The sequence below is a fragment of the Euprymna scolopes genome, chromosome 2, assembly GCF_053919585.1.
Source record: "Euprymna scolopes isolate OS-2025 chromosome 2, ASM5391958v1, whole genome shotgun sequence".
Lineage (NCBI taxonomy): Eukaryota > Metazoa > Mollusca > Cephalopoda > Sepiida > Sepiolidae > Euprymna > Euprymna scolopes.
In genome coordinates, this window is record NC_136483.1 from 69,058,196 (window position 1) to 69,085,735 (window position 27,540).

The 27,540-nt window shown below is 33.4% G+C and overlaps 1 protein-coding gene across 3 annotated transcripts; it reads right to left on the reverse strand.

Moving 5' to 3' along the window:
* LOC145291996 (ciliogenesis and planar polarity effector 2-like) lies at positions 1 to 27,509 on the reverse strand. 3 transcript variants are annotated; one of them, XM_080137977.1, is made up of 6 exons: positions 26,919 to 27,509; positions 16,925 to 17,061; positions 15,583 to 15,735; positions 11,623 to 11,747; positions 3,128 to 3,264; positions 1 to 1,238 (listed from the first exon to the last, which is right to left on the reverse strand). In XM_080137977.1, exons 2-6 carry the CDS (start codon positions 17,028 to 17,030, stop codon positions 1,001 to 1,003), a joined length of 759 nt encoding a protein of 252 aa, XP_079994103.1. In that variant the 5' UTR covers positions 17,031 to 17,061; positions 26,919 to 27,509; the 3' UTR covers positions 1 to 1,000. The 3 variants fall into 3 exon arrangements, with proteins under 3 accessions (XP_079994103.1, XP_079994118.1, XP_079994110.1); XM_080137992.1 differs by lacking the exon at positions 26,919 to 27,509 and adding an exon at positions 25,644 to 25,794; XM_080137984.1 differs by lacking the exon at positions 26,919 to 27,509 and adding an exon at positions 18,697 to 20,387.
* Between the last annotated feature and the right edge of the window lie 31 nt (positions 27,510 to 27,540).

The following is a 27,540-nucleotide window of genomic DNA, read 5'->3' on the forward strand; positions in this document are numbered from 1 at the left end:
TTATGTGTGCATCAACGTTTCGTCTTTATTGCAAGACTTCCTCTGGATGAATGAAATTAAGAAAACAAAACACCAGTACAAATATTTGAAAATATATTTTTGATGTAATGAAATGTATGACCATGTCCCATTTCAGAAACAAAAAAAAGTCGGAAATGCAAAAAGGTGGGCGGCATAGCGTTGTGAAAGAGTAAGATTTTCAACATCATATAGCCGTTAATATATTTAAAAAGATATGATGCAATTTATATTCTTTGGAACAAATATATCCGTTATAATTCAAATATTGATTGTGAAACTGAAATGAAATGAGTGTATTTTTGTTATGCAATTTATTGACTGATTATATGTATTACACGATTATAGGTGGTGTTTTCTATGGTGTGAGAGAGTTAACCTATGTCTAAAATTAAATTAAGTTCTTTTAGTAGAAATTTACTTATTAATAGCGATACATTATAGAAACCTCTACGTTGTTTAATTGGGCTTGAATTTGCGATGAGCACTGATTCAAGAAGTTTCCATCGCAGTTTATTTGAAATAAATGTAACTGTTTTGCTTGTTTGTAGTCAAAAGTATGATTATGTAGCAATGAATGAGAGAATAATGCATTCAGAGAATTACTATTTTTTATATCTCTTTTATGTTCATTGAGCCTTTTCTCTAATCTACGTTGGGTTTCACCAATGTATATATGATGGCAATTTTGGCAAGGAACAGTGTATATGCCTGCATTAGAGATTATATGGCATTTTGTCTAGCTAAACAACCAGATACATTGTTATTCCCTCTCACAGGTGATTGTTTCCATTAGTGAGAGGCAGAGCGTCTTTAAAATAAAAGTTTGGCTATACAAATATATTTATTAGAATAGTATCTTTTCATTTAATTAAAATTTTACAATCATACATTTCTAATTTGAAAAACATTTTTATGGTAAAATATATTTACGTATGTTTCAAAGCTAATGATGTCTTCATATGTGATGGTGATTTTAAAATTAGAAAACAATTTCCTGTGAAGTTTTGGTTGTAACCGTTCTATTGACAGATTTCAAATCTTTTGCCCAAAGCTGTTCACAAACCAAGGTGCGGATGGTGTCACATCTGGGTGTGGACTCTGCCCCTTGTCCAGCACCGTCCGATAAATTTTGGAGTTTAAAGACTGGAATGTCGTATTGCTGCTCGAAGATCTGGATGTCAGACTGTGTGATTTCACTTTGGTCAAATTGGTCAAATCTGTTTGCAATTAAGGAAGAAACTATAAAAAAGAATTTGGTGGTTGTCCAGATTTTTCTTTATATTAAAAAATGATGGCACGAAAATATCATATTCTAAAAATTATGTAAATATGACATTTTCATTTTATCATAGGAACGTACATCATACAGATTTTTTTTTTTTACTTTTGTCTAGATGCACATCAAGTTTTACTTTGTGTCTGTTTATTTATTTTGATCAGTAACTTCTTTTTTTTGGATGTAGACCTTTATAACCACATCTATATTCTAAAACTATGTTGGCTTTTGATATTTATAAAAAAAATTTTAAAAAAAGAAGTAAATATGATTGCAACAAAGTGTGGGCATGTGTGTATGTAAATGCATGCGAAATGACATCACCGTTAGGGAAAAAGACGCGACTGATTCAATCCTGGGTCAGTTCTTCCTGATAGTGTAAAAGTAAAACCATGTTAGGCATATTCTGTCCAAGATGAAACTTAGATGTCATTATTTATAAACATTCAGTTTTCAATTGATATAAACTTGTATAGGTGTACATTGGCTTCCCTGTTACTCAAACAACTTATCATGTTATTTAAAAAAGAAAAATTATTTCTAGTGTTCTTAGTCATTAGTATAGAAAATTTTTTTTAAATGCCGCATTTATCAATTATGCATCAAGATGTTTGTAGATGTGAATATAGTAGTGTTGGGACGATTAATCAGAATCAGAATTGGGAATTCAAAATATTGGCACTTTTGAAGGTATCGGAATCGGTATCGGAATTGAAAAAATTAGCGCCTATTTTCCGATGCCAAAAATAATGCCTTTAATTGTTTACTTTTGGGTTTTATCTGGTTAAAAGTTAATTTTCCACGACTCATATTAATTGTGAAATGTTAAATATTTATTGATTTTACACTACCATTTCCCCACACTTTATCTGTGCCTAAACCTAAATGTAGATTCCATGAACAAAGTTTCTTTCTTAAAACTGCACACCTGTGGAACTCTCTTCCATTTGCCTACTTTAATATGGTCATCTTCAAGTCCAACGTAAACAAGTTCTCGATGAGCTGTTCCCCTTAAGTAATCCAATTTACCAAATTTCCACTACTAACAATTATTACAATATTGTCCTATTGACCACTGTACGCTTATTAACCCCTTATCCTCGAGTCGCCTTTGGGCCTTGATAAGTGGTGACTCCTTTGTAAAAAAAAAAAATTAAATTAAATCTATAGATTACTTTAAAAGTATATGTTGTATGTTTGTGAAAATATATGCATAGAATACATGTGTTTTTACAATAATTTGAAAAGGAAAACAATTCTATAACTATATATTGAAGGATCTTTAAAGAATCAGAATCGCAATCAGTAATTCTATTGAAATCAAGAATTTAAAACAGTATTGGTAATTGTATCAGAATCGGGAAAATTATTGGAATCATCCCATCACTAGAATATAGGTAATGCGACTGGTGTAACTATATGTCACATAATTCGCCCATAAGGATTGTTATTTTGTTTTGTTTTTGTCTTTTTTCTTTTTTAGTAATGGAAATCACTCCAGACAAGGTATGAAGCCATTTCATGTAAGGAGCTAAAAAAAAAATATCATTTCAAGGTCAAAAATCAGCCAATGATAAATGTTATATAGGTAGATTGTAACCCAGAAAACAGCCATTCTTCTCCCTTTGTCAGAAACATCGCTAATGGAATGTGAGGACTAAAAGACAAAATAAGGGAAGCAAGAGTTACGCGTCTGCAGAAAGTAAACCTACGGTCCGTGTTTTACGTATCACTGATGAAGATCATCTTGTCATGTGATCTATTACTCAACATATTTACAACTGATTTACAACATGCTCTCTTCTGTGTATGTAATAATCAAAAGGATACTTTGTTCCAATAGCAATTTTGCAGACGTTGTCATTCGGCTCTGTGAGTCGGCTGATCATCTGGGGTAGTTCATCAAAGCTGGATTTATCAAGAAGAGAAAAGACAAAAAGAATGCAATCAACATTCTCCTTCAAGGACTGAAAAAAAAAACAAAATGGCTTTTAATCAAAAACTTTCATGAATACAAAGATAACGGAAAGAAAAACAAGAATGAGTCCAGATTTTTTTTTTTTTTGGATTATTTGAATTACTATTTTACATATTATTTTCACAACATTTTGGCTGATGTAACTCCCGACTTTCTTCAGTCACATCTTGTTGAACTCAGGAACTTTTCTGTCAGACTTAGGAATATGCACAGTATTTCAAACATAACAGTTTATTTAACACACAGGGGTTGCCTGCTCTCGTTCTATCAACCATAACTGTGTAGAAGTCTTAAGTAATTCACATTTGTATTTTGAGTGTCACCAGCACTGCAACCTTCAACCTCACCTACAACCGAATTTTACCTCAAACTTTATCCATTATGCCACGTAGTATAAGGATGAATCTGTTCTTAAGATAATATCATTGAAAAAGATTTTGCAAATTTCAAAACAGCAAAGAGATCCCTTTATAGAGAAGTACACACATCTCTAAAAATGTTATTTGAAACTTAAGCTTGACAGACAGACAGAGCCTCATATTAAGATGATGAGACACATCTAAAAAAAAAAAAATTGAGTAAACTTTGTTTCTTATTTTGAAACCTGTTTTTTATTACTCTTATTCACCCAAACAAAGCATATTACCACTTGAACATAAGGGGTTACTATTTGAGACCATGTCTACGTGGACACTATGTAAAAAGTTAAGCAGTGAGATGTCTGTTTACATTACATTCAAACTTCTGCATGTTAGTACAGTTGTAGGGAGCAGGAAACGGGGAGAATTCCAAAGTCCAGCAGTTCTAGGGAAGAAACTATTAGAGACAAAAGGCTTTATGACATCTAGGGATTTCAACAATGAAGGTGTGGAATTTTAATGCTTGTCAGCTTAGTCATGGTTATGTACGTTGAGGGACCACAAGTGCTATGAGCACATTCCATTACTGTAAAACATGCATAGGAATGCAACATTGCGCCGATGGGATAGAGGATGAAGCTGGCAGATGAAGATGATATTGCAGGACTTATTAAGTTGGAAACTTGTTTTTATCTTCTGAATAAGAGTGAGAGACTAGTGGCAGATGCACCAGCCCAGATGTGACAACAATACTCCATGCATGGACAAATGGTGGCTTTGTAGAGATACAGGATATTCTTAAGTGTGAGTAATGCTCTAACATGGTAGCTGGAGTCCAACTTCTTTACAGCATGTCAGGAACGCTATACCATAAAACATGTTCTAATAAATTGCAAAGATTGCCAACAAATTTGCAAAAAATTATTATCAAGAGAACAGTTTCAAAGCCCTCTTCCACAAAGTAGACCCCCAATAACTTCCTAAAGTTCTTAAAAGCAACAAAGTTATACAATAAGATATAAATGGAAAAAGAAAACACCCTTACAACACAAAGCAACAAACACCCATCAAGTTGCAATAATCACACTAGGATCTCAAAAAAACAAAAACAAATAATAATAATAATCAAACAATAAACAAATTAAATCGAACAATCTCTTCTACGTTAAATAACCCAGAAGGGTTGATATGTGTTAAAATATTTTTTATCGATAATGACGGTATGATCCCAATGATTTGGACGCTCTTATTTATAACTATGCGTTAGGACAATCAACCAATGAGAAGCCTCCGACCTCATTATAAAAAGATCGAATTTTGGATTCAAGTCAGTTCACTACCATCTTGATATGACTGAACCATTGCTGATTGAAACTGCATTGATTCTTCACTGATTGGATTTACTAACACCATCTTTGTTCAACAGAATGACTCAACACTTAACAGGTTACGGGACCAACCATCGACTTTACTGACAGATTGGAATCTAAATTCGAAATGTGGCAGGTGAAATTTCTGGGGTATTTAAGGATATGAAAACTACACAAAGTTATTCAATCTCCACCAAAGAATCCTAACGACTCAGAATGTATCGAAAAGGACGCGATAGTTTTTTGCAGAACTGATTCAATGCTTAGATGCTAGAAGTCTTTCTCTGATTATAAGAGATGCCTTGGATGATGGACGTAAAGTGTTGAACATATTAAGAAAAGGAAAATCGAAAATTGCATCACTATATACAGAACTAACGTCTCTAAAACGTAACGAAGATGAGACTGTTACTGACTATGTTATAAGGGCAGAAACAACAGCAAATGCATTTAAACTCTCGAGTGAAATAATAAGCAATAGCCTGTTAATATCAATGACACTCAAGAGACTTATGTCTTAAATTGTGACAACACTTTAAAAGATGTTAAGAATGAATTAAAGAAAAAAAATTAAAATGGTTGATCTTGGACAGTTTTCATGGTTCCTTAGTAAACAGTTTACTTGTGAAAATGAAACTATAAGAATGAACTAATCACAGTACATTGACAAAATCCTGCTAAAGTTTGGAATGTAAGATTCCAAACCATGTATAACTCTCGTTGAGATCGATAAGAATACAGAGACCGAAACTAAATTAATAGACGATCGATTATACAGAGAAATTATTGGAAGTCTAATCTATTTGATGACCACCACTAGGCCTGATTTATGTTACACTTTAACAAAGCTATCTCAAAACCGACAATTAAGGACTTAACTCATGCAAAACAAATCCTTCATTATCTAATTGGAACCAAGGAACAATCTTTAAAAAATCCATAAATCCTGTAAATTTAGAGAAATTTTTAAGGTTCAGATTGGGGAAACTCTGAGGATCGAAAAAGTATAACCGGATACTGTTTTAGGCTGTTAAAGACTGGACCTATGATCTGGAAAATTAAAAAAACAACAAATTGTGGCCCTTTCTACCTGTGAAGTAGAGTTTATTGCACTTTCACACTCAGTACAAGAAGCAATTTTTCTTAACATTCTTCTAAAGTCTATTTTGAAACAAAATCTAAGTAAAAAATCAGCAGTAATCCATTTACAACCAGAGTAGTATCTTATTAGCAAATAACTCTACGATTCATCAGAAACCGATAACAAAGATAAAATTAAAACATTTTATCGCTGAATTTTTTGGAATTTAATCTTAAATGAATCTATTTTCAGAAACCCAAAATGAGAAATCAAAACCACAAAAAAAAAAAAAAAGATTGTAAATTGTCCTGGGTACGACAATAAACTATGACCATTTTGTTTCTTGTCTTCCTAACCAAATTAACTAAAAATATCTAACAGAATGTTTGGAGTTTTTGTTTAACAAAAAAAAAGTGATTTTTTTTTTCTTCCTTCTTCAGAAAACTCTTTCTTAAAAAATAAATTGTATGTATATAGATATATATGTATATTTAAACAAGTGAATTAAAAATGTCATGGCTTCCTCTTACAACGTACATGTTCTGTATACTGTATATCTGTACTAGTGGGGGTACCCGGCATTGTCCGGGTGTTTGGAGGTGTGTATGTAGGAGAGGGTGACCCCGTTTTAATATTATTAAAAAAAATATGATTTTAAAAAAATTGGAAAAACCAAAACAAAGCAAAACAGTGGACAAACGTAAAAAAAAGAAAAAGGAAAAAAGTGTAGGTAGAAAGACAGGCTGGAACCCGAAGCATCGAGTCTAAGGCGAAAAAAAAAAATACCTGACACATTACGCCTACGCCAAAAAGATATACACTTAATATCGGATAAAATTAAACCTTTAAAAACACTTGCATTTTGCTTTTATATATATAGACGTGGGGGTACCCGGCGTTGCCCGGATGTTTGGGGGGTTAAAATAAAAAAAAAGTTTTGGTAGGTGACTATGAGGATCGAACCCAAACCCTTGAGGCGAAGTTGGAAATTAAAGTGTGAAAAAAAAGCGACGTTAACCATTGACCCACCGTGAGATACTAACGGAAACATGTTTGAATTTATTTAATTACTTAGATTTGGCAGGTGCACGTTTTAATGACTTAATGAGGTTAACTTTGACTGCAGGATAGTATTTCATTTACTGCAGGAATGCTTTTTTTATTTTTATTTTCCCAAGATGTTGGTGGGGGAGGGGGACCAGCTCCCCTTGTCCAAATTGAATAGCAATTGTTTGATATAAGGAAAATATATCCATATTGATCAAAGCTGATTGCTTTTGGACATTTCCGGCGATCGCCACCGGAAAAATACCGCCAGAATTAGTGTCACTTTTATTATAGGAAAAAGCCCAATCCACATGTGGCGAGCGACAAATGTTGAATATTTATCTTCCCGAAGTCAAGCAAATTAAATAGACAGGCGAGCTCCATTGTTAACTCGGAGACATTATGATTTATATGTGATATAAAAAGTTTTAAGAAGTTGCGAACTGACCGACCGCTTCTCTGAAAAAAGCCTTTCTTGGACATACACAAAAAGCGAACATACATACATACACACATTTTCGCTTTTATATATATAGATGTATTTGTATATGTATGTAAAAAGTATGTATATCTGTATGTATTTGTATATGTATTTAAAAAAAACTAAAAAAAAGAACAAACAAAAAAATCTGAAACAATTGGTTTAAAAATGGTTTCTTTTTACACACACATTATACCAATATATTTATATATATTTTTTGTCTGACCAATGAAAATAAAGATAAATTCCAAAAATAAATAAAACAAAAAGAGGGGAATAAAATAATATATATATTGTTGTATATGTGTTGGTACAGCATCGCTAAGCAATGTGTCCACTAGACTGAACTAACAGTTAGAGTAAAGGACTAAGAAATAGCTGGTATGGTACCCAGCTGCACAGAAATCTTACCAGGATGGATCAGGCCCTTTAGTGTTGGCTCACAAGTGATCGAGGAGATGGAACACTCTTACAAGAAAATCCTGCGATCGTTTTATCATCTGACGTGTGGCACATGTGTGCACCTGTACAGACCATGTTAATCCGATGGAGAGAGTGTGCTTTGTTCAGCATAAGCAATGATCACTTAAAACAAATCAAAGTGCCGGTTGTTCAGTGAACAATTTTCACTCATTTAAGCCTAAGGTTTGGTACATCGATATGTGCTTTTTTTTTTTGCTTTTTTTAACTAATAATAAATTAATAAAATCCTGTGATGATGGGATTGTGACGGGAACAGGTGAAGGATGTCACTGGTAGTTCCTCGCATGAACATTGCACTTAGGTGGTGGAAGGTAGATGGCCGTTTTTCAGAACACCCGCAAGTAATTGTGTGACTCGTGTCCTCCTTTCATAACAAAGCAGCCCTTTATAGGATGGCACTGCTTTCCTCTTCATGGGGAGGGGTCTATAAAAGGTGACCTAAAAATTGTTTACTTGCTCATGTCCCTGTCATCAGGTGCAGATGTCTGGGCATCCAATATTTGCACCCAAATCAAGAATAGAAACAAAATACATGGAACGAACATGTTCACTCCAACTTGGAATGTAAGAACACTCCAGGATAACAAAAAGAATCCTGAACAAAAAACCGCTATCATAGCATGTGTGTTAAGGCATCATAGAATTTCTGTTGCAGCTCTTTCTGAAACTAGGTTTGCTGATACAGGACAGCTAGAGGAAGTTGAAGGTGGATACACTTTTTATTGGATTGGAAAACCAAGTTCTGAGAAACGTGAATCTGGCGTTGGTTTTGCCATCAGGAATGATATTGCCAAAAATCTTGCCCGTTGGTATAAATGACAGACTTATGTCCTTGCGCATTGCAGTAGGAAAGGACAAATATGCCACATTTTTGAGTTGCTATGCACCAACACTTAATTCATCTGATGAGCTAAAAAGAGGTCTTACTCCTCTTTACGCGAACAGATCAACAAGGTCTGTATACAGGATAAGCTGTTTGTCTTGGGTGACTTCAGTGCTCGTGTGGGTAGTGATACACAATTTTGGAGAAATATCATTGTTTCACATGGAATTATTAAAGTCAACTCACATAGTGTTCTCTTATTGTCTCTTTGCAGTGAATTCGATCTTTTGCTCACTAATACAGTGTTTCAGCTGCCTAATTGCAAGAAAGCCAGTTGGAAACATCCCCGGTCTAATGATTATCATCTCATTGATTATGACATTGTACGTCGTTCTGATAGAAAATATATAAATCTTACACGCTCTTACAGCATCAAGGAATGTTGGTATGACAATAAATTGATCTGCTCCACAGTCAGGATGAAAACCAAGTGCCCTGTTCGAAACCAATGTAATTCTTTCATCAAGAGAATTGATGTAGGCAAGTTGAAGGTTAAGGAGATAATGCACTTATTTCAAAAGGCTACTGATGAAAAGCTGTCCTCTGTTGTATGTGGGAATGACATTGAGGCATCTTGGAGAGAGTTTAAAACTGCAGTGTATGACTCTGCTAAAGAGTCATTAGGATATCTTTGAAGGAAAAACCAAGATTGGTTTGATGAAAATGATCCAACTATCGTCCCACTGCTCAATAACATGCATCAAACCCATCAAGTATGGATTACTGACAAAAATTCTTCAGTGAAACACAAGACTTTCAGAATGGCCAAAAGGTTGGCACAATCTCGGCTCCGGAAAATGAAACAAAACTGGTGGGAGCAAAAAGCTGAGGCCTTACAAGATGCGGCAGATAGGTGTGATTTTAAATCATTCTACCAAAACCTCAAGGGGGTGTTTGGTCCCATTTTAAGGGGGGTATCTCCAATATTTTCGTCAGATGGCATTCTCCTCACTGATAAGAAAGAAATTACTAAGCGCTGGGCTGAACACTTTTCAAATGTTTTAAACAGAAAATCGACAGTGGATCGAGGAGTGATTGATGATATTCCTCAGAGGCCAACCATCGAGGCGCTTGCTGATACTCTATCCATGTCTGATGACGGGATACCTACAGAAGTATACAAATGTGAAAGCCAACTGTTAATCAGGAAACTAAGTGCCCTGTTTTCATTAATATGAGAACTTGGTACCGTGCCACAACAGTTCAAAGACACGTCGATTATTCACCTATTTAAGCACAAAGGAAATAAGTGTGAGTGTGATAACCATAAAGGAATTTCTCTTTTGTCTGTTGCTGGTAAGATTCTAGCTCGTGTAATCCTAAACAAACTCAATGATTCAATCTGTAAAACTTTACTCCCAGAAACCCAGTGTGGTTTTAGGGCAGGAAGAGGTAACTATAGGAGAAAGCGAGGGAGCAGAATAAGGACTTGTTTGTCACATTCGTTGACCTCACAAAGGCATTTGATACCGTCTCTAGGGATGCCTTGTGGACTGTTTTGAGGAATATATATATATTTCTTATTTTTACACTATTAAATCAAATAGAGTCTGAAAGTACTTTTTCATTATATCAAAAAAAAGTGGGGGCATTTAAAATGTTTTTGATCAATAATGAGGGTATGACCACAAGAATTTGGATGATCTTATTTATAACTACGCGTTAGGACAATCAACCAATTAAAAGCCTCCAACCTCATTATAAAAATATCGAATTTTCGATTCAAGTCAGTTTGCTATCAGTCTCCATCTTTATCTGAACCATTGCTAATCCGGACTACATTGATTTTTCACCAATTGGATTTACTACCGCCATCTTCGTTGAACAGAATGACTCAATACTTAAAAATAAAATAAACCATCAAATCAAAATCTTTGAAGCAGTCTTGGCAATGTCTTCAATGTAATTGTTTCAATTCATTTTAAACATAAATCTGCAATTAGATCTTAAGGTTTAAGACTCCTAAAATTCTTGCTGGAATCTTTCACATGTGGTGTAACAGATAAAAGTGCTCAGTAATAATCAATTCTAAGTGACAGTCGTCTGGACATTGAAGATTCAATTCTCAATACAGGGGGGACTAAGAATACAAAGAATTACCCAAGTTATGGCTACTCTCATGGATTAAATAAAGAGTTTCATTCCAATTTTTTTACAAATATCTGAGTTTTAAAAATACAGGTCAGAGGTTACATCGTCCAAAACACATTGAGAACAACAGGAGTTCAAATAATCCAAATTATTAATTCTCATTTCAAATTTCTGATTTACTTATCAATTGAACCAAATCATTATAAAAGTAGAACTAATTTTGTTAAGGTCATGTTTTGATTTCTATGTATAAAAATATTAGATGTAAGTAGTTTCCAAAACTTTACATCTTTTAAGACTTGGAGATTTGCTAAGAATTTTAAAGCATCAAATGACCTTTTAGAAGTCGCAACATAATTTATGATTGTCAGCTTTCCCAATAGTTTACTTATGATTGGCTAATCCATTAGCATCACAATTGATACGCAAAATAGTAAGTTGATGCCATTTTCTGAAAACATTTACCGATTGGGGTTAGGAGACTATTCTAATTTTTTAAGGGTGTTCATTTAGTTAACATACGGGGAACGAAATGGAATTAGGAAGACTTACAGGTAAAATATGATCAAATTTCCGAGTGGCTGTTGCTCCGCTTTCCCAGAAACGTAAATTAAACAGCACCACTTTATTTAGTTGACGGATTCGGGCTGGCCAATAAGTCTGCCAAACTTGGATTCCTGAAAAAAATTTACAGAAAGTCGAAGACTTACAAAACGGCATCCTTTACACTTAGATATTCAACTTTTATTACTATTTGTATAATAATATGCTTATTCACATTCTGAGCTTGACAAGATACAAGAAGGTTGGAGATTACATCAACCAAAACATTGTGAAAATAACACTAAAGATGAGAACAGTAGTTCAAATAATCCAAATTTGTTTATTTCTATGAAATATATGGATTAACTACTGCATCTGTTGATAAAAAAATCATTTTAAAAACTCATAGACACAAAATCCAATAAACTAAAACCACACTCCACCATTTACATACATTAAAAAACATGTAAATAAAGACTTATTAGACATTAGTGTTTGAGTGGGGTGTGGTTGAGGTCCTGTTGCTAATCTGAGCTAAGTCCCTCATCTCTTAAATTCAGGATATCAGCTAAGATTGACTGTTACCCTTTCCCATCAAATTAGATATACCCATTTTGCTTCTTCTCCTTCTGAATTCTTTATCTTGAGGCTCACCCCATTCTGGTTGCTAACTGTTTATGAATTTGTCTGTGAACTTCAATGAATCAGTCAATTTTAATATATCTTTACCGTGATTCATTCTCTAGCTGATCTCTCCAAGTGGGGATGGGGGTACTTTAATAAAATTAATTTAACTGGATCAATTTTTTTTTTAATGAAAATCACTTTAGACAAGTTGTGAAGCCACTTTTTTCTTTTTTTTTTTTTTTACATGGATGTCACCATTTATCAAGGCCCGGAAGCCACTCGGGGATAAGGGTAATTAATTTACTTTCGATATGTAGACAACACATTTTGCATTTTCAATGATCAGACGGAGACAAATAAATTCTCCTTGGTTTATAACATGCATTTCATAATTAAAATATTCTTACAAAGGAGAGCGTGATTCTAGTTTAGTTTCCCCTCAATGTATTGGTAGCAAAAACGCATCAAATTATCTTGCATCAATTTACTGTAAACCTACATTTATGATACTGTATACATGCTGGGATTCATTTTTCCCTAAAAAATGAAAGTTTGATTTAATTTGGATCCTAATCCATAATGCCCTTACGATTTGTTCTCAGACAAAATTGGATGAAGAACTAAAAGCTATTATCAATACTTTATCCAATATGCACCCTCTTGATGTTATTACGTTGGTCATCAAAAAAAAAAAAAAATGACTGATTTTTCCCAAATTTAATACGGTGACTAAGTGTCCAATTTACATTTATTTGCCATGGTTAAGAACAGTAAGTGAGAAATTTGCCAAACAAATCAGCTCAACAGTTGAAAATTGCTATTTTGCTTATTATGTGTTGTATTCTCTACATAACCATCAATGGCATCCTCTCAAATAGACGTTCTACTCCATCCCTCCCATAAGAATAATGTAATGTATCGATTCAAATGTAGTTGCAATGCCGATCACATGGGTAGGACAACATTGAGATTGACTAGAAAAATCAGAAATGGAACCTACCAACCAATGGACATTCTAAATAATACATCCAAGTCTTCCATAACAGACTATCTACTTAAAAACACGTCATACACAACAAATTTGAGCACTGACCCATTTTCCATTCTGAGTCATACTCACTCAAAATATCGTTTTAAGTTGTTAGAAACTGTTCACATTCGTTTAAAGAAACACTCTCTTTGTAAACAGAGGAAGTGTTTCTTGGTTTTGAACGTGATTAGCCGCGAAGACATTTTACCACTGTGTGTGTGTGTGTGTGTGTGTGTGTGTGTGTGTGTGTGTATATATATATATATATATATATACACACACACATCATAATGCTAGTTTTTATTTTAAATATATATAATTCCCCTCATATATTTTTCTCCCTTTTAATGATAAAAAAAAAACCCTTGATACAGCTCTTGATGAATGACGATGAAATCAGTCAGCTGACATTTTTTTCTCTTTTATCGCTTTTAATGATAGGAATAAAAAATAAGTCTTCACTTTCTAATTGTGACACTAAAATTTTATACCCACCCCACCCACCTCCAAGTGAAATATCTTAAGACTAGGTACAACCCAAGTTTAAGAAATTAAATTCTATCCTTTTAGTTTAGAGTATGATAAGGTTAATGCAAGAAAGCATATCATTTCTACATTCTTGTGTGAGTAATACTATATGTCCTCCATTTTATTTTATTCAAAATAATAAAAATGCAAAGGTATACCCATTATCCATAATGTAATGTGGCCATTACACTTGAAACTTGTTGCTATGCATCAAACCTCTCAGACCCACACATTGTCTGGTACCATCGCAAAACACAAACAAAAAAAAAAGAAAGAAAAATCCAACTCGGCATTTTCTTTTTTTTTTTTGCAAATGAAAAACGTTTATTCATTGTCCTTCCAACAGTAACGCATTTCATTATCTTTCCAAAAGTCTTTTCACACACTAATGTGTTTTATAATGCTCTGCCATATAACCTGTGCTTTTTAAAGGTCTCTCTCCCCGCCACTTGACACCAGCTATAGCCAGCGCTTTCTTGCCCTCGACTTCTGTCCATACATGCACTTTGCTTTTCTTTTTTGCTTGACTACATGCTGTCCTTTTTTCTCCTTTTTTTCTTCTTCCTGTGATGTCAGCGTGTGCACACTTGCTTAATTTGCATATGTACTAAGACGATGGCTGCTGCTAATACTTTTGCTAGTTAGTTATCCTAGGGCTGCTACTGATTTTCTCACATGCATGCCATATACGCTCTGTTAATTTGTTGGATGAATTAGCATTAATTCTTGAAAAGTTTAAGAATAAATATGCACAATTATGGAGGGTAATAATGAACATTTTTTCTTGTGATAAAATTCATTCCACACAGTATGTTGCAATTATATAAGAACATAGTTGCAAAAAATAGTTTTTTCCTTTTAATATTAAAAAATAAATTGCTTCATACAGCTCTTGATGAGTGAGGGCGAAACTGATCAGCTGACTTTTTTTCTTCTTTCTCTTTCTTTTAATCATGAATAGAAATTAAAAATTAAGTCTTCTGTTTCTAATTGCAAAAATTAATAAATTAAACTTTTGATATCACATTCCTCAAAAGATAAGCTAACAACAGTGGTTGTACAGTATACCAGGTTTTCAAACAAATGCGGTTCAGGTGAAAGCATACTAATGTATCATGTCGAAATTAGTATAAATTCCAAAAATTATGAAAAATGATCCATTAGAAAAATAATTACAAAATAAATAAAATGATTGAATTTTATCAAATTATTGAATTTTATTATGATTTTTTTTTTATGTAGAAGAGTTATGCAACCAATTATATATGACAAACTGACTTATCTCCCTTACTTTTCTTGAAATCCGCCATTGAAAATATAGAAAATGTTTGACCGCTAGTCTCTACAATTTTTTTTTTCAAAAAATAGAACTAGCACATCTTCTACTGGATTATTTTTCATAATTTTTGGAATTTATACTAATTTCGACATGACATGTTAGTACGTAATTGTGTTTTTACCTGAAATGCATTTGGTTGAAAACCCAGTATACTGCACAAACACCCTAACGATTATCCTCTTCTCCTATCATGTCAAAAACAAAAAATATTTTGTTATATTTATGGGATTTAAATTTGAAGATTTTATAAAAAAATGATTTTTTTTTTATTACACTGAATTATATTTTCAAAAATGTAAATTTTTTTACAAAGAAATTAAGAAAAAATGTGTGGGGGTGGAGAACTGGTAAAACAAATAATTAAAGTAAAAAAAAGTAAAAACAAAAACCACAAAAAAAAAAACAGGAAAATTCAATACGTAAATTTTAAACAAAAAACTCCAACCTGGTGTCTCATAATAATTTTCCATGGGTGAGTATCCAGTGAGATTGGTTGCAGTAGCTGTCTTTCCGACACCATTTTTACCAACCAGCATGATTTTATACTGAACCTCTTCGGCTGTCACTATGGATGGAAGACTTGGATGCTCAAGTAAACCTTTAAGGAGAAAAAAACAAAAAAAAACAAAAAACAAATATAAGGTATTAGTAAAAGTTTCTTGTTAGCAATTATAGGCTCCAAAACTACTGGATATAATTAAAAAGGACACATGTGCAGACTCCTTCAACTTTTATGTATTACATATGTATGCATTTCGGTTTGAGAATTTGTGGACGGCTATATTCCAATACTGAGCCTTGAGTGAAATGACGCATTGAAATGAGATAATACAATGGTGTTTCAGTCTATATTAATAAACAAACTTCATTTGTCATTTTCATTAGTAGCTTTGGTAGAAGAGAGAAATGTATTAGTTAGAGAGTTCAGTGTTTGTACGCACACATGTTTTTATAGTAGTAGTGAAGAGTTTGTTGAAAAAGAGATTTAATATCATGCCGGCTGGTTGAAGAAGAGAACAGTTCAGTCTTTGTGCGCACGTGTTTATAGCTAGTAGTCGCTGGGACCAAAGAGAAAGAAAGAGCAAAGTCTTCAGTGTACTGATGTGTTGGTGTGCGACAAGAGTAGTCCTGTAGAATGATAAATAAAGTTCATGCGGGTACCGCACGTGGAAATAAATGGTAGTTTGAAGAAAACCATAGCTAGCTCGTTGTATTCACGTCTTGCCTAGGCCGCAGCCCCAGGCGAAGTCTGCTCCGAGGCAGGGTCAGCATCAAAGAGAATTAATGGTTTCAGGTTTCGCCTTTTATATACTCGGTCACGTGATTGAGAGCTGGCTTGTGATTGGACAAGCCAGGGAGAAACTGGATTTCAAATCTCGAAGTTGGGACAAGTAGCTTCTGCCTGTTTGTAGCAGCTGCTACAGACGTCACAGTAAGGAAAAAGGAGAAACCATGTTTGAGAAGATGATCACATTAGAGGCATGGATGACGTTCAAGAACACATTCGGAATCACGTTTTATTCAGGAAAATACCCAGAAATATATGTCATTGTTACAATACAAAAAAAAAAAGGAGCTGAAGTTCTTTTCCTGTTCTTTGTCTACTTTGCAACTGAGACTACAACGTGTTGGGTGACGTTACACAATGACAGAGATAACAATGAAGAAAAAGAAAGGTTGGAAGGAAACAGAATGAAAGAATGCAGTAAGAGTCAGATGGTGAAGAGGAAAGAAGTGTACCCTCTGAAAAATCTTACAACATGCTAGAGAAACAAGTGACTTCTTACCAAATGTCTTGTGCGACATATCTTCGCGCTGAAGAGAAGAAATAATTTCCATGCCGGCCGGTGACTGGTACCATTTTAAGTCCAACAGAGATCCAGGTTTTAGCATTGTTCTTCAAATAAACTTAGTTAATAATTACCTAAAAAAAAAAAAGAAAAAAATAAAGTTTAGCAAAAAGATGTTTTTTGGTTCTTGTCCAGAATTCCCCCTAAACAAAAATAAAGAAAAATCTGTATGATAATCATACCCATAACGAAACAAAAAATATCATATTCCAAAAATCATGTAAATTGATCAAGTAGTTTTATTTTATAAAGAAAATCATTTTTAGCCAATTAATGGGAACTTGCAGACATTACAACAAAAATCTTGCAAGTTTGAATTATTGTTGAGTTACATCCCTTGCTTTTTCAGATTTTTTTTCAAGATGGTGGGCAATGCAACCCCTCTTCAATTATTCATAAAATTTGATTTCCTTGTTTAAAAATAAAACTACTGGATTAATTTATGTGATTTTTTGAAATATGATATTTTCGTTTCGTCATGGGTATGTACATGATACAGATTTTTCTTTAGTTTTTTTTTTTTTTAACATGACGTCATTCTGGAAAAGAACCATTTTTTTTTTTCAAGTAAAAATAATTTAGAATTCTTGATTTATCGACATTGATAAAATCATTATTAATAATATAAACAAACAATTCGTTTTAGACCTATGTTGTCGATTAGTCTAGATTTACGCCCCCCCCTTCATAATCTCTATCTCTACTTATATATAATAGACACTTTGGCTGTGTGTGTGAGTGAGAGAGTTCGTTCCCTATAGACTCTGAAACGGCTGGACTGATTTTTTTTTTTTTTTTAATTTTTACACAAACCTACTTTATATGTTTGGAAGGTGTTCTTAGAAAAGTTTTGTATTGGAATGCCTCTGATAAGTATTGAAAATCGATAACCGGAAAAATCCGCTTCAAGAAAGAACAGTCTGATTTTGACCAAAATTAACACCCTTATACAGTTTTGCATCACAAGTGCATTTGAGAAGTTTTATCACCACACAAGCAGAAGGGCGTAGCGTATAAAAATCAACTATAAGTTCTTTGATAAGATGAGGCACATTCGAAATGAATGCTTCTGTTTAGAGCACAACTGAACCATGGTACTTGACCTTTGCATTTTAAACTTCAATTCAAGTCATTATATAAAAATAATTTTATAAAATAAATAGTAGGTCCTCTACAGTGCAATGTAAACTACAATGCATTGTCGACTAAGTCAATGTGGGGAGGCATCTGACGTTTTCTTCCAGTGCAACGCAGTGGCTCCTTGACTAGAGTAGGCAATGTATCTATTTGATTGAAAATGGTCGATTTCATGGATTTCAATGACAATAAAAGTTTGGAAGTGTGGAACATTTGTTGATCCTTATTCAATCCCTGGCAATATAGATCTCCCTGCTAATAAAGACTAATATGTATTTATTTGTATATAAATAGATATATGTATTTCTATCGTGAGAGGAAGCAAGAAAGCAAATAGCAAGTCAGACAACCACCTCAGATTTATTTTTACGCCTGAAATAAATTCTAAAAGGAATTCTCCACACTATAATAAAAAGTCAAGGGTGAGTATGATAATCGATTATATAAAGGGCGGGTGTATGTCTGTATGTCCAGCTAAAATTGCCCTAGATGTATATATAAAACTTAGAAAAAATATTCATTATTTGGAAGTCAAATGGGTATTTATATCATTCAATGTTATCAAGACTTACATGCATCTTTTAATGTTATCTTGTAATGAGAATCGATTTTGATTTTTCTTCTTATTTCCTTGTCAACAGCATAATTCCGGATTTTTCCTATCATCTTTTTATATTGATAATACTGGATCTCTCCATAACTTTTCATCTGGTTTTTAATCCTTGGCTTTTAATGAATTCTGATTTCTTAAAAGTTTTTTCCCTCATTTTAGAAACCCTTTGCACAAGAAAGTTTTTTTTTTGCATGTATGACTAGTTTTCATGTCATGTTGTTTCAAATAATGCCAGCACAAGCAAATTCATAGCTTTGCTATGAATTTTATATCTGATGAGAAGAACACATTTTTTGAAACTCTGCAGATTAAGGAAATTTTAATATACCTTTTCTGAGTATTCTGTCGAATTAAATATATTCAAATTAAAGACTGTAAAAATATATTTTACATTAATTATACATTTTTACAGTCTTTAATTTTTTTTTCTTATATAATAGCAGTTCAGTCTGGCTTTACTCGGACCCTATGTACTGTTCATAACTTTATGTGCATATGTATATATTAAAAAGTATGCATATGTACCATAATATAATAGGCTTCCTTAACTACCATAGAGAAAAGTTGGTAGAGACACCAATTTTTACCCCTTTACATTTATTGTTTTCGGCTTAAATCAAATTAAAATGTTTGACCCATGTCCAATTAACCTACATCTAAAATTTCAAGTGTTTAGACACAAAATTGGCAGAGGAATTGGTAGAGCCCCCAAAGGTCAACTCTTTCAACTCTGACCTCTTGCCAGCAAAATTTTCGCCCAAAACCTTATTAAAAAGTTTGCCGCATGTCTGAATACCCTTTATGTAAAATTTAAAATGTTTAGACCTAAAATTGGCTTAATAGTTTGCTAGAGACCGCAAAGACCAAATCTTTTGAACCTTGATCTCTTGGAAGCCAACTTTTCGATCGAAAACAGATTAAAAAGCTTGCTCTATGTCTGAATACACTTTATGTAAAATTTCAAATGTTTAGACAAAAAATTGGCTGAGTAATTATTTGAAGACTGCAGAGGTCAAATTTTTTAAAACTTTGACCTCAATTATGACCTCTTAACATTTATTGTTTTGGGACCAAATCAAATTATAAAGTTAGATTCATGTCCAAGTAACCTATATCTAAAATTTCAAGTGTTTAGACGGGTGGTTCCCAACCTATTTTGGGCCATGCCCCACCTAGGCATTTCTAAAATCCTGATGCCTCCCCTTTGTGATATTTAATTTTTGTTATTAAAAATCCCTGTTATTCAGTGAAGTAAGCTTAAAAGGCCATTAAGATTTACTATGAAACAATTCACTGTTAATATAATAATAATAACAATAATAATGAAAAAAAATAACTCATTCTCAAATTGCACTATAGTCTTTGGTATAGTAAGCCCAAGGATGCACGTCCTGCCCATGCCTCACCAAAATATTGCCATGCCCGACCGGTGGGGCATGCGCCCCATGTTGGGAATGACTGGTTTAGACCCAAAATTGGCAGAAGGAGTTTGGTAGAGTTTTCAAAGGTCAAATTGTTGAACTTTGACCTCTTAACAGCAAATTTTCTGGCCGAAAGCCGATTAAAATTTTTTCCCAAATCTCAATACCACTTATGTTAAATTTTGAGTCTATAGACCGAAAATTGACAGAGTTATTTGGTAGGGAAATGCACACACACACACACACACACACACACACACACACACACACACACACACACACAGACATTTTCACTTTTATAAATATAGTAGCAATTCAGGCCCTATGTACTGTTCATAACCTTATATGCATATGTATATATTAAAAAATATGAATATGTAGAGTAATGCCTTTCTATATAATAGGCTTCCTAAACTACCATGGAGAAAAGTTGGTAGACACCAGAGGTCAATTTTTTTTAAACTTTGACCCCAATTTTGACCCCTTAACATTTATTATTTTGGGCTTAAATCAATTAAAATGTTTGACCAATGTCCAAGTAACCTACATCTAAAATTTCATGTGTTTAAACCCAAAATTGGCGCAGAAGTTTGGTAGAGTCTGCAAAGGTCAAATCGTTGAATTTGACCTCTTGACAGCAAAATTTCTGGCCAAAAACCGATTAAAAAGATTTTCTCAAATCTCAATACCCCTTATGTCAAATCTCGAGTCTGTAGACTGAAAATTGACAGAGTTATTTGGTAGGGAAATGTACACACACACACACACACACACACACACACACACACACATTTTCACTTTTATAGATATATAGATAGATAGATAAAACCTAGCAGTTCAGCCCGGCTTTGCTCAAGCCCTATGTACTGTTCATAAGTTCATGTGCATATGTATATATATATTAAAAAGTTTGACTCATGTCATTAAAAAGCTTGCTGCATGTGTGAATACTCTTTATGTAAAATTTTAAATGTTTACATTCAAAATTGACTGAATAGTTTGCTAGAGATTGCAAAGGTCAAATCTTTTGAACTTTGATCCTTTAGCAGCCAACTCTTCGGCCAAAAAGCGATTAAAAAGCTGGACCTATGTCTGAATACACTTTATGTAAGATTTCAAATGTTTAGACCAAAAATTGGCTGAGTAATTTGGTAGAGACCGCAGAGGTCAAATTTTTTAAACTTTGAGCCCAATTTTGACTCCTTAACATTTATTGTTTTGGGCTCAAATCAAATTATAAAGTTTTATCCATGTCTAAGTAACCTACATCTAAAATTTCAAGTGTTTAGACCAAAAATTGGCGGAGGAGTTTGGTAGAGTTTTCAAAGGTAAAATCGTTGAACTTTGACCTCTTAACAGCCAAATTTCTGACTAAAAACCGATTAAAAAATTTTTCCCAAATCTCAATACCCGTCATGTTAAATCTCGAGTCTATAGACTGAAAATTGACAGAGTAGTTTGGTAGGGAAATATACACACACAGACAATTTCACTTTATATATATATATATATATATATATATATATATATATATATATATATACTAGCAATGCTTGGTCGTAAAATATGCTTGAATATGATATTTTAATTTATGCAGAATATATTATACTATTGAGACAATTCTCTATTGATTATGACATTGTACCCAGTAGTGATTCCAAAAGTTTAAAAGAAAAAAAAATATCTTGGATGCCATCAGCTAGAATTGAGACTAAAACATTTAGTTCTCCGGTTATTCGATACCATCTGAGCTAAGATGATGTGCATATCGAAGTTTATTATATTAACCAACTGAAAAGGATAAATTTGTATTTGCGCATGCATAGAAGTAACATGCTTAGTAGACATGCGTCAGCAAAGTTCCAATTTTTTTCAATTTTGACCCCTTAGCAGCTATTTTTACCAGCTTAAAACCATATTGAATTTGTTCAACAGGTCCAAATTCGCTATATGTCAAGTTTCAAGTCTGTAGACTAAAAATCAATAGAGTAGTTTGGTTGAGATTATTCTGAACACTGACAGACAAGATCACTTTATATATACATATATATATATACACTTATGAGCAAAAAAAAAAAAAAATAGGCCAAGAATGAAAGAAGGAAGAAATCGATTTTTCAATATTTTTCCGTGAATTTTTGTTCATTTTAACTGAAAATTCCTATTTTGCAGATCATTATTATTATAGCATATAATAATAAGTGAAAAAATTAATCCTAAAAATGGTAAGACCGCATCTTGGTGAGGATATAAAAAACCGAATTGCAGGATTAAGGCAGTTCAAAATGACTTACAAGCAGATTTTTTTATTTTTTAAGAAAAACAAATGTGAAAACATCTTTTTCTGCAGTGAAGCGAATTGGTCGAAGGTTTGAAGTCGAACGCTTGGTAAAAGGGAAATCTGGATCTGGTCACCCTAGAGCATCCACTTTGAAGGACGACCACAGGCTTTAAATTAACTGTTTTGAAGGATTGAAAGAAAACATGTTGACCATAGCAAAGAATTCAAAACAAGGGCTGGAAATTCTCTTTCTAGATATACAATATCTAGACGAATGAAAAAAATGGGATTTTCCTCTAAAAGGTGTGCAAAGAAGCCATTTTTATCTAAGAAGAACATCAATGATAGAAAGAGATTTTTTTCGTGTTATGGCAAGAAAAATACAGACTGGTTCAGGAATGTTTTCTGGTCAGATGAATCAAGATTTTATCTTGTTATTGATGCTCCCGATGCTCCCGAACAGTGCAATCGAAGAACTGGAGAAAGATTTTTGCCAAGTCGCATAAAAACGACAGTTAAATATGGGAATGGAGGGATAATGGTATGGGGAACTTTTACTGCAGCAGGAGTCGGGGAACTTATTAGATGTGAGAAATCAATCAATGTAAAGGAATGCATTTGAATATTAGAAACAGAACTGTTAACAAGTATCCAGAAGCTGGGAATATACCAGAACATTATTTTTTAACATGATAATGCCCTTGCACACACTGCTAAAGTCACAAGAAAATGGTTTTCTGATAATTCAATTCATGTGATATTTTGGCCAGGTTAAAGCCTCGATTTAAACCCAATCGAGAATATTTGGTCCATAATATTTCGTGCATTGGCTGGAAGAACTTTATTGAATAATGACAAACTGTGAGAAGCTGTGCAAAGCAAATGGAATAGCATCTCCTCTTCGCAGTGTTCCACTTTGGTTGAGAACATATCTGAATGGATTGATCTTTTAAAGAAATCAAAAGGGAATGTTATTCCATCCTAAGCATTTATTAAAGTAAATGTCTTGTTCTGTGTTATTAGTCTTGTTTAAGTTTCTTTGTTCAATTGTTCATTGTTCAATATAGCTTTTAGTGTAATAAAATGTATAAAATTTGTTTTGCCCATTTTTTTTGCTTACGAGTGTATATATATATATATATATATATATACATATATATATATATATATATATTAGTAGCAAGCTGCCCGAAGTTGCCCGGTCATAAAATATGCTTAAATATATTTTAATTTATGCAAATTTCATATTTATTATTATAGAGCCAATTATCCGTTGATTATATTATACCCAATATATAGTGGTGATTTCAAATGTAAAAAAAAAAAAAATATGACTTGAATGCCATCAGTTAGAATCAAAACCAAAACATTTCGCTCTCCAGCGTTATTCACTACCATATGCGCTCAGGCCACATGCATATCTAAACTTTACAAATCAACCGACTTAAAAATATAAATGTATATTTGCGCATGCATATAGAATAGAATATAGCTTTACTTATGCCTGCCAAGCTCCAATTTTGTCACCTTATCAGCTCTTTTTGTCCACCTAAAACCAAATCAAATCTGTTCCACAGGTTCAAATAGCTTATGTATCAAATTTTTAGTCTGTAGATTAAAAATTGACAAAAGAGTTTGGTAGAGTCCATTCCTCACCTCCTCCACACACACACACACGAAGCCATATATATATATATATATATATATATATATATATATATAGATATAGATATATATAAATATATATTAGTGATGGGCCGATTCCAATATTTACTAAATTCCCAATTCCGGTACAATTACCAGTTCTTTCCGGAAGTAATTATTATCTAGTTTGATTAGTGCTTGGGCACTTTTGCCACTGCACTATTTTAAATAGTTTTTTCAGGTTAAATTCAAGCTTCACGATATCTATGTTTTATTAAATTGTTAGGTGAAAGCACAGAATAGTTACAAACACCCTCCCCTCCCCTCCAAAAAAGAAAATGCATTCACTTCTTGTTCTAAAAATAACAAATAAATAAATAAAGACCCAATTATGCGCGCAAACAAAAAAAGATACATTTCAGAGGCACAAAGATTTTTTAAACTACGCCCACACAAATTCTGCAGGGAACAAAACTTAAAATGCATTTTGTTTGGCGGACATAGTTGAAAGCATACCACATGACAAAAGCATGCACTTCTCAACCAATCAACGCGCAAAGAAGGATTTAATTTTCAAAACATTTTTTCTCACATCGTCTGGGAGCCGATCGACAAATACTTTAACGAATTCACTCACTCATTCTCACTCTGCGTTCCTCACTCTTCGCTCACTTCTTTATTCACGTCAATGAATCCATTACTACGTATTTTTCCGCCAACATGACAAAACACGATTAGCCACATGTATGCACACACACAGAGAAGCCCTTATCAACACACACATACAGTGAATAATGCAGATATTCAACTGCACGTAAGGACATTCACCTTCTTCTTTATTTGTTAGCACACACAAAAATTCAGCCTGTTTTCTCAGCGAGAAAACAAAGGACACTCTTTGCTTTTCCTTGTCAAAACAACGAACAGTCTCATTTCACATTTGCAAGAACTGTCTATCTAGACACACCTTTTGGACACTAAAAAATGATTTGTTTGTTATGTGTTATTTTTGTATAAATAAACACCTTTTATTTCACACTAGCGAGGAGTACCCGACGTTTCCCGGGTGTTTGGAGGTGTGGAGGGGGGGGGGGGGTAAAAAAAAAGTAAGTAAGAGGATCGAACCCGAACCGTTGAGGCAAAGTTGTAAATTAAAGTGTGAAAAAAAAAACGTGCGACATTAACCATTGCTCCACCGCGAGATGCTAACGAAACACGTTTGAATTTATTTAATTACTTGGATTTAGCAGGTGCTCGTTTTAATGAGTTGATGAGGTCAAGTTTTACTGCGGGATTTCATTTACTGCTGAACGCTTTTTTTTTCCCCCTGCAAAATGTTATAGGACAAAAGACTAACCCACATACGGTGAGTGACAAATGTTGAATATTTATCTTCCCGAAATCGAGCAAATTAAATAGACAGGCGAGCTTCGTTGTTAACTGTGAGATATTACAATTTATATGTGATATAAAAAGTTTTAAAAAGTTGTGAAGCGAGCGACCGCTTCTCTGAAAAAAGCCTTTTGTAGACATACAGAAAAAGTGAACACACATACATACATTTTCGCTTTTATATTTATAGATTATAGATGTTTGATTTGATTTGATTTTGTTTGTGGTGATCTTATGAGACCTGAGTACCACTTTATAAATTATATCTTGTAAACTTAAACTAAGTTTATGTAAAGTTGTAAGTATAATCAAGTTGGTATTATTTTACTTTAAGGCCCGTCTCACGTTTGTATAGAAAAATGTTTTTTGTAGATTTTGGTGTGCTTTAAAAGAATATGATAACCGTTTCTGTCGCAAATTAACTGCTTGCATGGTGTTAACCCCTGAAACCTGGGACTATTTTCTGCCATTTCACAGCTTTCGTTTACGCTGCATGCAATAGCATAAACGAAGGTCGTGAAATGTGCACTCACGTACCAAACTGCTTTCTCACATAGCGCAGTAATCTTCTGCAAACAATTTAAAATTAGCCGAAAAACAAGTAGTTTTCCAGAGATTAAGCCATATATGCTATCAGTGGTGTACGCGCACACATATTTTTACTGCGCGTGGCAAAAATGGCCACCACTGGTAGCATATAGAATAACATGGCTTAATATCTCAAAAACTACTTGTTTCAGGCAAAAATATGTACCCTTGCGTGTATAGAAATGGTCACCACTGATAACATAAGGAATTACATTGCTTAATATCCGGAAAGCTACTTGTTTGCCGCAAAAATATGCGCGCGGTTACACATACAGAAATGGTGACCATTGATAACATAAGGAATTACACGTATCAGTGTACAGATTTTTCTTTATTTTTCGATTTCCTCGTGTCTTTAATGAAAGATAAAAGCAGAAAAAAAAAACCAAAAAAAAAAACCTTTTAGCCAATAAACAAACAAAAAACTGCCCCCTCACTATTTGGCCAGAAATAGGGTGCTCATTTTAAGTTAAATGTACATGGAAAAATGATCACCCACTTCTTGAAAAAGCAAGTTCTCCATATAATGAAAAGTATTTCTCTGCGACGAAAACGATTAACAGATTCGTTTTTAGCTCATCGAAATCTATAAAAAAAAATATTTTTCAATACGAACGTGAGACGGGCCTTAAAGTAACATTTTACCGTCAAGTTAATGTCAGCACTGCTGCAGCAGCAGCAGTAGCAGCACTGCAGCAGAACGAGAACTACTTTAAGTAAGTCTTCTACTGAAAATAAATTGTACATCTATTTTCGTTCTATCAAGTAAAGTTTGCAAGCAATACTTTTAAGCTCGTGCAAATGTACTTAAATATAACTAAAAGGTGCAGAAGAACTCAGACGAAAGTAACAGACCATATTTTAGTTGTAACGTTTCCTTAGCAGCGAACGACGAATTTAAAATTGACGCAGAGAGTAATCCCCCTTACTTTCGAACATTAGCCGACTGGGGGAGACAATTAGAAACTTTTGTGGTGCTTATTTAGAATTAAACCCATTTAAAATAAATAAATTGGAGAAAAATTTGTATGATGTGCGTAGCCGTCACGGAACGAATAAGTCATATCCCACATTGATGTAAATTGATCAAGTATTTTTTTTTAAATATAGAATTTCATTTATTTACAAATTTTAGCAATTTCAATAAGAAATTGTAGCCATTACAAGGCGTATTTTGATCTCGATAGTTCGAATCTAGTGGTCTCCCCATTTATTAAACATGGCGGATCAAAACATAACGTCTCGCTTCGTCATAAGATTTAATTTTCTTAGTTAAAATAACTACTTGATCAGTTTATGTAATTTTTGGAATATGACATTATTCTGTGACGGGTATGTACATATTGTTAAAGATTTTTCAGTATTTTTTGTTTTGAAAATAGATGTAATTCTAGATAAGCACAGCACTACAGCAGTACAGTACAGCAACAGCACTACAGCAGCAGCACAGCAGTAGCACAGCGAGCGTTTGTTAAGA

Excerpts from the sequence above, each read along its gene's own strand:
- LOC145291996 (XM_080137977.1), bottom strand. The coding sequence starts at position 17,030 with ATGCTAAAACCTGGATCTCTGTTGGACTTAAAATGGTACCAGTCACCG. Across the intron at positions 15,736-16,924 it reads TATGTCGCACAAGACATTTG|GTTTACTTGAGCATCCAAGT; the intron begins GTAAGAAGTCAC and ends TTCTCCTTAAAG. Across the intron at positions 11,748-15,582 it reads AAATTATTATGAGACACCAG|GAATCCAAGTTTGGCAGACT; the intron begins GTTGGAGTTTTT and ends AATTTTTTTCAG.